General features: G+C 31.1%; 1 protein-coding gene across 11 annotated transcripts; it reads left to right on the top strand.

Moving 5' to 3' along the window:
* Positions 1-910: 910 nt before the first annotated feature.
* LOC106386137 (60S ribosomal protein L38) lies at positions 911-9,813 on the top strand. 11 transcript variants are annotated; one of them, XM_013826030.3, is made up of 10 exons: positions 911-1,286; positions 1,407-1,586; positions 1,701-1,818; positions 1,921-2,028; positions 2,112-2,177; positions 2,305-2,370; positions 2,493-2,546; positions 2,677-2,822; positions 8,028-8,095; positions 9,378-9,813. In XM_013826030.3, exons 1-10 carry the CDS (start codon positions 1,054-1,056, stop codon positions 9,611-9,613), a joined length of 1,275 nt encoding a protein of 424 aa, XP_013681484.1. In that variant the 5' UTR covers positions 911-1,053; the 3' UTR covers positions 9,614-9,813. The 11 variants fall into 11 exon arrangements, 9 of the variants coding, with proteins under 9 accessions (XP_013681484.1, XP_022564180.1, XP_013681483.1 ...); XM_022708459.2 differs by having other exon boundaries at positions 1,927-2,028; XM_013826029.3 differs by having other exon boundaries at positions 1,407-1,818; positions 1,927-2,028.
* Positions 9,814-13,302: the final 3,489 nt, after the last annotated feature.

Raw genomic sequence — 13,302 nt, forward strand, 5'->3', positions numbered from 1 at the left:
TTAACAATGACGATATAAACACACAAACTTTTTTATATTACTGTTGCCAAATATCAAATAATTTAATATTTTGAAGTTGTAAGTAGTGTTGGAAATTATTAATTTAAGATGTATAAATTAATTTTATAATAGATTAATGTATTAAAATTTATAAATTAGTTTTAAAGGTTTATAAATCAATCTAAAACAATTTATAAATGATAATGAATAATTTAATAACATTTAATGACTTTTAGTAATAAAACCCCTCAACTATTTTTGAATCGTAAAAAAAATCCTCAACTTATAAACCGTTAACATATGTCACTCTCCGTCACGGTTTTTTAGATAGAGGGTAACATATGTTAACGGAATTAAAGTTGAAGGTTTATTTCACAAGATTTTTAGTTGAAGGTTTTTTTTACGATTTATTTTTAGTTGAGGGGTTTAATTACTAAAAAAAAGTAATTGATCAAAACCTTGAGAAGTTTTCTATTTCCGACCAGTTAGTAAACTATCGGTTATAGAATTTGATGTCAACCAATCTTAGGTTCCCGTTAGATATAATGTCTGAATATCATCCCTCTTTTGGCATCTTGCATAATACCAAACACCTATCTAATCTCAAATTAAATATTGAATTAGTAAAATTAAGAGGATAATCATCGCTTCTTATAAAAACCAAGCAGCAATGAAACAAATCTCATCCAGACAGTTGTTTTATTAATGCCTTTTTAGGAACCGCTATTATTACAACATCTTTCTTTCAAAAAAGTATATAAAAAAGCATTAATAAAAAAACTCAAGATTACTTCTTAACAAAAGAAAATTCACTTATGTTGATATATAATTTTTTAGTCTAAACTGTGCCAATTGTCAACTAAATTCCGGTAATTTCCACACACTTGTCCGTACTTCCCTATATAAACATATACACACCCTCATAAAACATGTATCAAAAATTCACATTAATACTCTTCATATCACACAGCACACACACATATAAAACTCTTGACCTTTGTCTAATAACAACTTTGGAGTAAGCATAAATTAAAATTTCCTGATTCTGTTTTTATGGCTGAGGAGTTTCAAGCGACGGCAGCAATTTGCGGCAGCGGAGGCGGCGCGTGGTGGAACTCGCCAAGGAGCGTTATGTCCCCTTCGGATCATCTCTTGTCGCCTTGTTTCGGACAGCGAGAGGCTGATTCCGACAGTGGAGGAAGCACCGTGAGTATTGACTCGACGTTGCAAATGATGGGTCTAGGGTTTTCCTCAAACTCTTCTTCAGAGTGGAACCAAACCGTTTTGTAAACTTCTTAAGAACAAACATTAACTTTAATTTCTTTCAGTTCTTCTAGTTTTCGAGGATATTGAAAACATTCAATAATAATCACAAGACCACTTTTGTTTATTGCTTTATGTTTCAGACAAGAAGACTTAAACTCAAGCTTCAGAAGCTCACAAGATCACTATCATGGCCAAGGATTCTTATCTACAACTAGTTCACCTTATCTTCTTAATCCAGCTTGTTCTTCATCTTCGTCACCTTCTCCTCCTTCCTCGAGCTTGTTACAAACCTTTTACGATCCGGAACCGAGTCAGTACAGGTTCCTTTCTACCACTAGCTGTTCAATCAACAATCCTCAGCTCTCTTGGGCTAGTAGTAAGACAAGTCCTCATCATCAAGCTGCTTATGGAATAATTAACAACTTCTCTAACAGCACAAACTCTCGACCCTTTTGGAGTTCTTCATCAACCACTAACTTAAACAACACGCCGCATAACAGTTTTGTAACCACTTCGCAGATAATACCTACTCGTCTTGAGGACAAAACTAAGGTAATTAATCACATTTATGTCAAAATTTGCTAATATATAAGTTTTGTTTTGGTGATATATAAGTTTGTTGCTAATTTATGAATTTTTTCTTTTGTGTTGAAGAATCAGAAGACTAAAGGCCAGAGCGAGTCTTTGAAGAGAGCAAAGGATAATGATTCCGCGTCGAAGAAACAGAGAATTAGCACGCCTTCACCATTGCCAACTTTTAAGGTACATAATCATAAATCAAGATTTGTTTATTTAACATTTTATTTCCATTTCTTGGTGGATAAAATGGATTGTAAATGTAACAGGTGAGAAAAGAGAATCTAAGGGACCAGATTACTTCATTACAACAGCTAGTTTCACCTTTCGGAAAGGTGAAAGATTTATGTGTTTATTTATTTATTTGGATTAGTAAGATAGAGGAACAAAAGTTTTCTCTTGGTTAGGTTTATGTATTGAGCCTCTTTATTAATTTTTTCTGTTCTTTGGGATAATTTTCAGACAGATACTGCATCTGTTCTCCAAGAATCCATAGAGTACATCAAGTTTCTTCATGATCAAGTCACTGTACGTTTCTAGTGATTTCTCTCATGAAATCTTTTTCTAAGTCAAGAAACCCTAGAAATAATCAAATAATTTGTTAAAAAGATATGATCAATAATTGAGCATAAAAATATTTTTAAATACAGGTTCTAAGCACTCCATACATGAAACAAGGTGCTTCCGTCCAACAACAACATCAGGTTTAATTACTACTCGATCTAGTGTGTGATTTGTGTCTAACTTTGGAGTTTCACGCCATCATGGGTAATTTTTTTTTTTGAAAAAGCCATCATGGGTAATTAAGTATTAATTTAGTATGGATTCATGCAGAAATCTGGTAAGAGTCAAGATGGAAACGAGAATCTAGAACTAAGAGCACACGGTCTGTGTCTCGTTCCCATATCAAGCACTTTTCCGGTGGCTAATGAAACAACCGCCGACTTCTGGACACCAACGTTTGGGGGCAACAGTTTCAGGTATAGTAGATGAACGTATATTAAACGGTTCTTTATTAGCATCAAGATACTCATTAATATTGGTTAAAATAATAATTATAAAGAAGGAAAATAAAATTCGTACGTCATGATCAAAGATTGAATTATTACTTGGAAAAAAGTAGAGATAGTAGAAAAATGATGACTCTTCAAAGGTAGGCAGAGGCAACAATGGTGTTGGAGGGGACCAACTACAAAAGAAAGAATGATTTACGACTTAGAAAAATAGGATTACCCATTATACATTTTATTCCTATTATACATTAATAGGCTCTATGTTAGAAAAAAAGATATATAGCTAACAAAGCTGAATTTGTTTTTTATTCTTTTAGGTGATTAAAGAGTGAGAGAGAGAGAGAGAGAGAGAGAGAGAGAGAGAGAGTTGTAGTTGTCAAGACGGACGGGAACATATATGCTAAATTCAGCTTGAAGACTTCAAAGCATGGACAATAATCTTAATGTATTTTCTCTTTCTTTTTTAGTATTTTAATTTAATATTTTGTAGGGGGTTTTATTGCTGAATTTAGCAGATATGGGTTGTTTCTATGTTGAAGAACCTTTTGTTCCTGTCCTTGTTCTTGAATATATAAAATATACATATTTTTGCAGTTGGTTCTATTTCTGTTAGTCACCTATTAAAGATGAAACTTTTAGTTTGTTTCTGATTCGTAAGTGTATAAACTGACATTTCGCTCCAAACCCAAATTTCTACGATGATTAAATAACAATAACTAGAGCTTGATCCGCGTATCCGCATGGATTGTTTATTTATATTTTTTATAAATAAATTTTTATTTATATTAGTTATATTATATATTTTAAAATTTACCCATTCAAATAATTGTTTAATATGACATTTAGAAACACAATAATTTAACTGTTTATATTGAATAATTTTATTTTATCCTGTAAACCATCAATTGTACGATCAATATATTTAGAATATGATCTGTATATTTGAACAAATGTATTTTTAGTTTTTTTTTATGGATCAAAATTTTATGATAATATATAATAATTTTTTTGTATATACTATTTATGGATTAAAATTTTATGATAATGTATAGTAAAATTGTTGTATATACTATATATTATGTATTTTCGAATTAGTAAAATAGTTACCGTATAATGGATGTATTTAATTATTAAATTTATATATGAAATTAATTATTTTCAAACACACATATGTAAAATAATAGTAAAAGACAAAGAATACAAAAACCTAGGTTTATTAATTATTGTTGCCATAAAATTTTAATTAGAATTTGATTTTGGAAATAAATTAATTAAAAAAGAAAAGACAAAAAATCATAAAAAATAAGTTAATTAATAACTTCAATTGCATGCCATTGTAAATAAGTTCACGTTGATGCTTTCGATTCATTCTTGTAGAGTAGATTACAATTTACCTAAAGTTCTACTTGCAACTATAATGCAGAAATATTTTATCAAAAAAATAACGACAATGCAGAAATACGGAAGAAAAATTCACTAGAATATTTTGCATCATTTATTTTATATTTGTAATTTGTAATTTATAGTTTAGAAAGCGGTAAAGAAAATATTTTACATCAATTTAAAAAACAATACTGCAAATATTTATATCAATTATTATAACTGGTTTAAATCGGAACATGTTTAATGCTTTATAAATCCTAATTTTAATTATGGTATAATGTACATATGTTCATACATATCAACAAATATATGTATGTTCATAGATTGAAATTTTTAATCGTTCGATTAGAACTATACATTATGAAAATTTGATAGTGGAAGCCAGTAGATAACAGGCCCACTGGGTTCCTACTCTATGATTTGAATGTACTGGAAAAATACATAACCAAACAATATTATTCATGCCTGCATTACAAAGCCAGGGAAAATATATACCAAACAATATTAACGTGCCAAAACATTTCTAAACTAAATAAGAATTTGAATTGAATACCTAAACTCATAATAAATAGCTAAAACATGCCTATAGCCGGGTTATATGATGATTTAGACTATTTTTTTTTAATTTTTTTGTAGTTTAGTCCCTATAATTCTATTTTTTATTAATATGCCTTAAATAACTTAAATAATCAAATTTATCGTATTTATAATTTTAATTTGAAAAGTAAAATTTTATTTTTTTTACCAGATTTTAATTAAATTTAAATAATAAATTTAATTATTTATCAAAAAATTTAGGTAGTTATCATGTACAATATATTAATTAATTTAGTTATCAAAGTATGTTATCTACCTTATTAAAACATGATAATTAATTATAAATAATCTTATTCATATGCAATATTTACAGGAAATACCACTCAATTTATATTTATATAAAATTTTCTTTACAAATATAGTCATTCAAATTTTAATCAACATAACTAAAAATACTCTTTAGAAATTTAATTTTAAAGTAGAGATCTTTAATAATATTACCCTTACTTAATAAAAAGAAAAGAATGGCTAGTTAACCAAAAGTAGTTTCGAACGCAGCATCTCAAGAAAACAAATATCGCACAAAACCACTAGACCATATTACATTATTTTTATTTTGCTACAAAACTACTATGTAATATTAATAATACACAAAAAGTTTACAAAACTATTTCCCGATTAAGAACTAGTGAGATTAAATTATGCTTTAAATTATGATACTGTTTTTATGTTGTTTTCTATTTATTTAAATTTTTTGTATCAAAAATTTAATATGAAATAATAATATATTTATATTATTAATTCTATTTTATTTGATAAAAAATATTTCTATTTTATATATCACCATATATTGTTGACAAAAAAAAATATCACCATATATTAAAATTTATTTCCAATTTTGAAATTATAAATAAGGCCAATTTGATGATTTTAATTATTTGTGGCACTTTGCAAACAAATAAAATGACAAAAACTAAAAGATAATAATTTAAAAAAATAAATCAATATATTTTAAAATGGACTGTCACGTGTCAGTTACGAGGCATGTTTTAGCTATTTATTATGAGTTTAGGTATGTAATTCAAATTCCTATTTAGTTTAGGAATGTTTTAGCACGTTAATATTATTTGGGTATGTATTTTCCCTGGCTTCATAGTGCGGGCATGAATAAGCCGTTTTCCCGATGTACATATATGGTTTAGTACATATATACTGATGATAAATATATACCAATTTGACATTCAATATCATTCATGCTTAAAGAAAAAAAGAAAGATTATTCAAATCTTTTTATAAAGACATTATATGTGTCTAATCTATCAGATGCCACTACAATCATATGCAAGAATTGAATTCTAACAAATATCTAAATCTATATACTCAAGAGTAGGGTCCCATGCATGATTTACCGGTTATTTGAATTAATTAATTAAATAAAGAGAAATTGGAATGCATATACATATCAATACCAAAAATGAAATTTATAACCATAATAATTCTTTAGCTATGATATTATTCGTATAATATGTATAAAGACAAAAAATATCTTTCATTCCACTGTTTCATTCTCACTCTCACTTACATCGTTGATTTCATTCTTCTGAGACTATTTTTTCTTTTCCAAGTTTCGTCTTTGTTCTCTTTCTTTTTTTTTCATGATAATTTACGAGTTTTATGAAATTTTTGGAAAGTGATACTTCGCATGCCGTGCAATCATCTGATCCAAGAACTATGTCTGATCACTTTTCTTCGTATCTTTGTTTGAGTTTACAATTTTACTACTTTCGATATATGTGAATTAAGAAACAGAGAATGCGTAAAACTATTGGAAGAAGATGAACAGTACATGTTGCGTTGATAAACATAATATAGTACAATGCAACATGTATTGTTACATCATCTCCACGTCTTGTCCCACTCCTCCTCTTCTTCCATCACCATCAGTTACTACAAAAGATCCCACATGTAGCATCGCCACGTTCAGTTGTTTCATCACCACCACCATCTTCTCCTTCTTCACCATCGTCACCTTTAATCTCTTTACTTTTTCCCAATATATCTTCTTTTCCTCTTCCACCTTTCGTGGTAGTTTTTCTCCATTCATGGCAGCACCCTTCAATCCCTCTGCAAATTGTATTTTCTCATAAGTTTCATGATTCTTAACATTCACTTTTCACACTCAAATTTAGTATTTTTTAGTTATTCTATTTGAAAAATAGAATAAAACTGTCGTTTTACGATCTCTTTTTCTGAGTTTAAGAAAAATGCTCGAAAACTTTCATATATGTAAGAATATAACTTTCTCTCTCTTTGTGTTTCATCCCTTTCCTCTCTTCATCTTCTTTTTCGTCTCTTTTTCTTTCGCTGTTTCTTATTCTTCCTCCTCGTGATGTACTATTGGTGTAAATAGATTGTTCATTCATATCTATTTAATGGATATTGTATAGTTTAGTATAACATTCCCAAACTATCACACTAATTTTGATCCCTCAATTAATTAGGTATTATGGGCATACACAGAAATGAAAAGCTTATGTATTTGTGTCGAGTATTCCATACTATATCATAATCATATATACTATAGTCACGTAATGGATGAAATTCAACCTCGTAACTAAATTAATCATTTATATAACTATACTATATGGTATGTAGTACAGTATGACAGCTTTAACTTTGGAGTGTCAATATCACGCGTACGCGTCTTAAAGAAGAGTTTGATCATGTTTGTGCGCAAATTGCCCCATCCGCTGCTTTTAACTGTAACATGGATATATTCTTAATTTTTTCTCTTATGAATATAGAACAAAATCACCCTTAAATAAAACTATGCGTGTATAAATTTAAGTACGTAATAAATTTATTGTATGTAGTACGTACTTTTAATGTTTTTCTTTTTTGGATTGTGCACTATTGAAAATGTTGGTTTTCTCCGAAGTCCAAACCATCACTAATAGCATGCGGAGAAAACCAGTATTCAAGTATTTCAGGAGTTAAATCGGTTTCAGGAGAAGCAGGTGAGACAGACTTAGGGTTTGAATGATAACATGTAAAACAAACATGAAATAATTGTGGTGCGGTATTAACGGTAACAAAAATATATAGATATATATAGAAATTTTTGTTATTCAGTGTAAGTCTTAATACCATAGCTAGGTAGTTTGAATCACAACACGTATATTGTCTTAAATTGCAACTGTAGTGCGGAAATATGTGTGTTTCTCTTGACAGAAAAAAATATGTGTTTCTTAGCTACAGGTGCATGTCTCTTCCAACCCGCAGCTGCAAAGGATTCTTTCTCACGGGCTTTGTCTTTGAAAGTAATTCTCGATTTGTTTTCTGATCTTTTAAGTTTTTGGTGGCTTTTTCTTGTAGAAATAATCCAAAGAGTTAAGGTTTAGGCGGGGTCAATCAGGTAACACCAAATAAATCAAAACCGAACTGAAATAACTGATTTGGTTTTAGTGATACCGTGAATGATATTTATAGAAATCATATATATATATATATATATGTATGGTTCGATTACTGATTTATTAAACTATAATGATATAACTATAAATAAACTACATAATATGTTGATAATATCTACAAATATTCCGGTTGAAGGCGCGGCTGAGCAAAGGGTTTTATTCTGGAAAAATTGCCAAAAATATCACATTATCACTTTTTATGTTTACCTTAACCAATTTTACCCTCATTTTTAAAGAGGGAAAAAAACAATTATAACCATAGGACTAACTAATATAGACTTAGTTTAGAATTGATGGGTAAGATAGAATTTTTGGAATGTGAAATGTAGGATTCTAATAAATATATAAATAAATACTCATTTTTTTAAAAAAATATAGTTTCAAAAAGAATTTTAGGATTTCAAAAAGAAAATTTGAAAAAAAAATCAATTTGTTTTATAAAATAATCGAATTTGAAAAAGTATAATTTTAAAACATAATTTATTTATTTATTTATTTAAACAACTATTTATTATATATATATATAGAGCAGTAGTATAAGAGTCTTTTGCTTCTTAATGAATAATGTATTTTTGAAAATGTTTCTTTAATGACGGTAAACATAAACAATGGGCAAATCTCTAAAATAGCACATTTCTAAGTTTATATCACAAAAATAGCACTCAAAAACCAAAATGACCAAAATAGCACATTTCTAAGTTTATCCTTTGAAAATTTTAATTTTTTTATTTTTCAAAATTTGAAATTTTATCTCCAAAACCTCATTTCTCAACTCTAAACCCTAAACCCTAAACCCTAAACCCTAAACCCTAAACTCTAAACCCTAAACCCTAAACCCTAAACCCTAAACCCTAAAATCTAAACCCTAAACCTTAAACTCTAAACCCTAAACCCTAAACCCTAAATCCTAAACCCCACCCTTTAACTCTAAACCCTAAGTTTGTGACTTTTGATAAAACATTAAGTGCTATTTTTGTGACTTTTGACCTTGAGTGCTAGTTTGGAAACATAAACTTGATTTAGTGCTATTTTTGTCTTTTTCTCGTAAACAATGGTACTAACAATGTGGTAAAGAAGAAAATTTCCTGGGATGTTTAATTCATTTCTTTTTGATTAACGTGTCTCAAAGTTGTAGCGACAACATCAGAAGCAGCGAGAATGCCTAAGCAAATCCACGAGATCGACTTCCTTCTGACGGCGAGGAGGAAGGATGCGAGGTCAGTGAAGATCAAGAGAAGCAAGGATATAGTCAAGTTCAAGGTCAGGTGCTCGAGGTACCTCTACACACTCTGCGTCTTCGACCAAGAGAAGGCCGATAAGCTTAAGCAGTCACTTCCTCCAGGTTTGAGTGTTCAAGACCTTTAAACATCTCTTCGAGTCTGGGACGGGACATATGTCAGTGCGACCGACCTATGTTGAAGTTTTAAGATACCTTTTTTATTTGGAGATTTTAGTTTTTGAATCAAGACTCTTCTCTTCTTTTCAAGACCTGGATTTGTATTTTGCCTAATGCTTGGTTAGTAACAAGAAGCATTCACATTAATTTTCTATATGGTTTTGATTTATTTCAAATGAAAAAAAAAAAAACGTGTCTCAAAGTTCTTTTGCTAATCTGCATGGTTCTGGCTTTGTCTGACAAAGGGTGGTTCAAATGAATTTGAGTACTCATTTTCGAGATGTCCACTGCATTGCTTGCTCTTTTGCCTGATTTTGGTTCAGTGCGAGAATTCCATCTGTTTATAGGCCAATGAGACTAATTGCTCTTATCGGTTGAACGATTTTTTGGGTTTACAGGGAGAATTAGCTTTCGTTTAGTGTTTGCTCCGAAGTTATTCTTTGTTTGTATGTGTATTCTATTGTGTGTGTGCCTGCCACTATGTCTTATCGGATTTTAATTCTTCAACCCGGCTTATGTACATCTCATCTTGTATTTCATTCAGTTCTATTAATATAAAATTGTATGACAAAAGAAATTAGTGAGCTTGCTTGAGATATCATATAATAATATTATAGGTGATAAAAATATAGAATAAACTGGGAATACATTTCAAATCAAATTAGTTTCTGCCCGAAATTTCGAATCACTCATTTCAACTATCAATCAATTAGAATCAATTTTGTAATATATTTGGACAAGTTATACCATGCACCAAAAGAAACAAGGATCATATATGATTTAAAGTGAATATAAAAAGCAAAGGAAATATTTGTTATAAAAGTAACGAAAAAGTCTATCTTTATTCATAACATAGAGGTTCCTTATATAGGAGATTACACCGTCATAGATAAATGAAAAGATTACAAATCATAATCTCTTGGTTATGAGTCATCCACAGCCTGGTTCATAACAATCCCCCTTTGATGCCATAACCATTTAGAGCTTGTAATGTGCTTTAATGTTGCCTCATTAAAATCTTACCAGAAAAACCCAATTGGGACAAAACTATGGTGAAGAAAAAAGAGTACAACACACATTACTCCCCATAATTTGGACATTACTGAAGGTCCCTTGGACCTCTCCAATTGTCTGCAATCCGTGGGTAATGAAGATCTTGGGCAGAATATGCTTCGTCCTCGAACATGATAGTTGGTTCTTCTTTACCATCGGCCATGCCACAATCTGATTGAACAAATTGAGTCATCGACCTCAAATACACACACACAAAATCTTGGATGATGTTGCTGTGATATACGTGTACCACCATGTGTAAAACATAACCTGTCTGAAAAACAAATCAACAAAACCAAATAACCCCTCTTTGGGCTGGTTAGTATAAAATAAACCAAAATCAAAGGCTTCTTCATCGTCCTTCTTATGGACCAATCATATCAGTGTCTAAAACAAGACTTCTGCATCGTCCATCTCAGAACTAAATGGAATTCTTTATCATCCACCTTTGGACTAAATGGATCAGTGTCCAAAACAAGTGATCTCACACCCATGTACTAGATTATGAGTGAGGCTGTTCCATATTAAATCTCTTGAGTAGCCTTTTCTGTATATACTATTTGATGCACAAAGATTTCATTGTTAATGTACTCAAGCTGTAATCCCAAACAAAACTTTGTTTTTCAAGATCTTTCATCTCAAACTCTTTCTTGAGATATTCAACTGTTTGGGAAATTGTATTCAGAGGTTCCTAAGATATTCAGATCATATACTTTGATAATTATCAATATTGTTCTCGAGAACTTGCTGTACTTTAAGCTCAATACCCTCTCGTACTTTCATTATCCAGTGGACCATATAAATATGCAGTCACTACATCAACTTGCTGCAAGTCTAATTTTCTCTCTTATATAGCCAGACTTATGAGAAATCTAAAAGTATTTGCATCCACCACATGAGAGTATGTCTTCTCATAATCTATTACTGGTCTTTGTGAGAATCCTTGTGGAATATCAGCTTTATATCTCACGATTTCAATTCCTCACAAGACCCATTTATATCCACTGGTTTTAACACCATATGGCGTCTTAATAATATGGCCAAATACGCCTTTCTTCCTTAAACTATTTAACCTCACATTTCCATTCAATCCAATCTGTTCTACGAGTGCGCACTCTTATATTGACGTAGGTTCATGATCCTCGCTTATATTCATAAATTCAAGTGCTACCTTGTATGCAAATAAATCATCTTATGTCGACATTCCTTATTGTGTTCCATTATCTTCCAGACATGATATAATCGATTACAAACTCATTATTATCAGGACCATTAATACCCTGAAGCTTGGCGTCCCAAGCCTCAGTGTTTGGTACCTTAGAGCCGGCCGGCTTTGTTTCCATGTCTGGGATGGTTTCCTTAGTAACCTCGGATTTGGATTTTGATTATCATTCTCTGCACCTTTCTTTTGTTTCCGAGGATTCTTATCTTTTGGAACCTATTTGGTCTGCCACGTTTCATACGTTGTCTAGACTCTGTAGCAACTTAACTGTGTCTCTTCTTGGACATCAAATTTGTTGGTGCTTTACAAGCTGGTTTATATATGATTTAGTCATTCTTTTTCGGGTCAGCAAATGTGTCTGACATTTGATTAGCTAGCTTTGTAAATATATAATCTTTGGACGTTTATTTCATATTCTTTAGTCCGAGGATCTTGCCAAGACATTGATGGTTGATTCCATTCTATTTCTTTTACCATTCTTTTACCAGTTTATTATTTTTCTCTCCTCTTGGTCTTAAAATAATCTGTGTACCTGGCCTCAAATATAATCACCCATAGTTGGCTCAAAGTACTTTATTATTGTGGGAGAATCATATCCAACATATATCCCCATCCTCCTTTTGAGGTCCCATCTTAGTTCTCTGTGGTGGAGCAATTAGTACATAGACAACACATCCAAATGCTCACTAAATGGCCTGATGCGTATTAACTTAGGTGCATGTAAATTTCGTGTGGCCCAAGCTGTGAATGGGAGTTTTGACCTCATAAGTTATGGTCTATCAATCAGCTATTTGCGTTTTAAAAGATTTCAGCCAAGCCGTTCTTGGTATGGACATGTATCACAGAATTGTCCACACTTACCCCCATGGACATACCATAATCATTTAAACGCTTGGGACATGTATTCACCAGTATTATCTAGACATATAGTGTTTATTTATGAAAAAGGGGCTTGTAGCCGTTTTACTGGTGATGGCCTAATGAGTTTCCCTTGTGTACATGCTACACACGTGAGATTCTTTGGGATAACTCTTCTTATCTTTTAATGTGTGCCTTTTGAATATCAATTTTCGCATCATGTTTGGACCAAGATGGCCAATCCGGTCGTGCCATAAAGTGTATATTTTCGCAGGCTTTTAGCCTCTATCATACTGATCTATGCATAGTCTAGGTCAGTAGAGAATGCAAGTATAGTCTTTAGGACTTATTATGGCCTTGGGCGATTTTATACATATATCTGAAGGAACTCTTTGTTTCCTTCGCCCATTGTTTCAATATGGAAACCATTCATTCTTATATCTTTAAAACTCAATAGGCTGCTCTTGCTCTTATAGCTGGGTGAATATAAGGCATCACTGATTTCTAGATGCATACCCTTAGGCA

The sequence above is a fragment of the Brassica napus genome, chromosome C9 (genome assembly GCF_020379485.1).
Source record: "Brassica napus cultivar Da-Ae chromosome C9, Da-Ae, whole genome shotgun sequence".
Classification (NCBI taxonomy): domain Eukaryota; kingdom Viridiplantae; phylum Streptophyta; class Magnoliopsida; order Brassicales; family Brassicaceae; genus Brassica; species Brassica napus.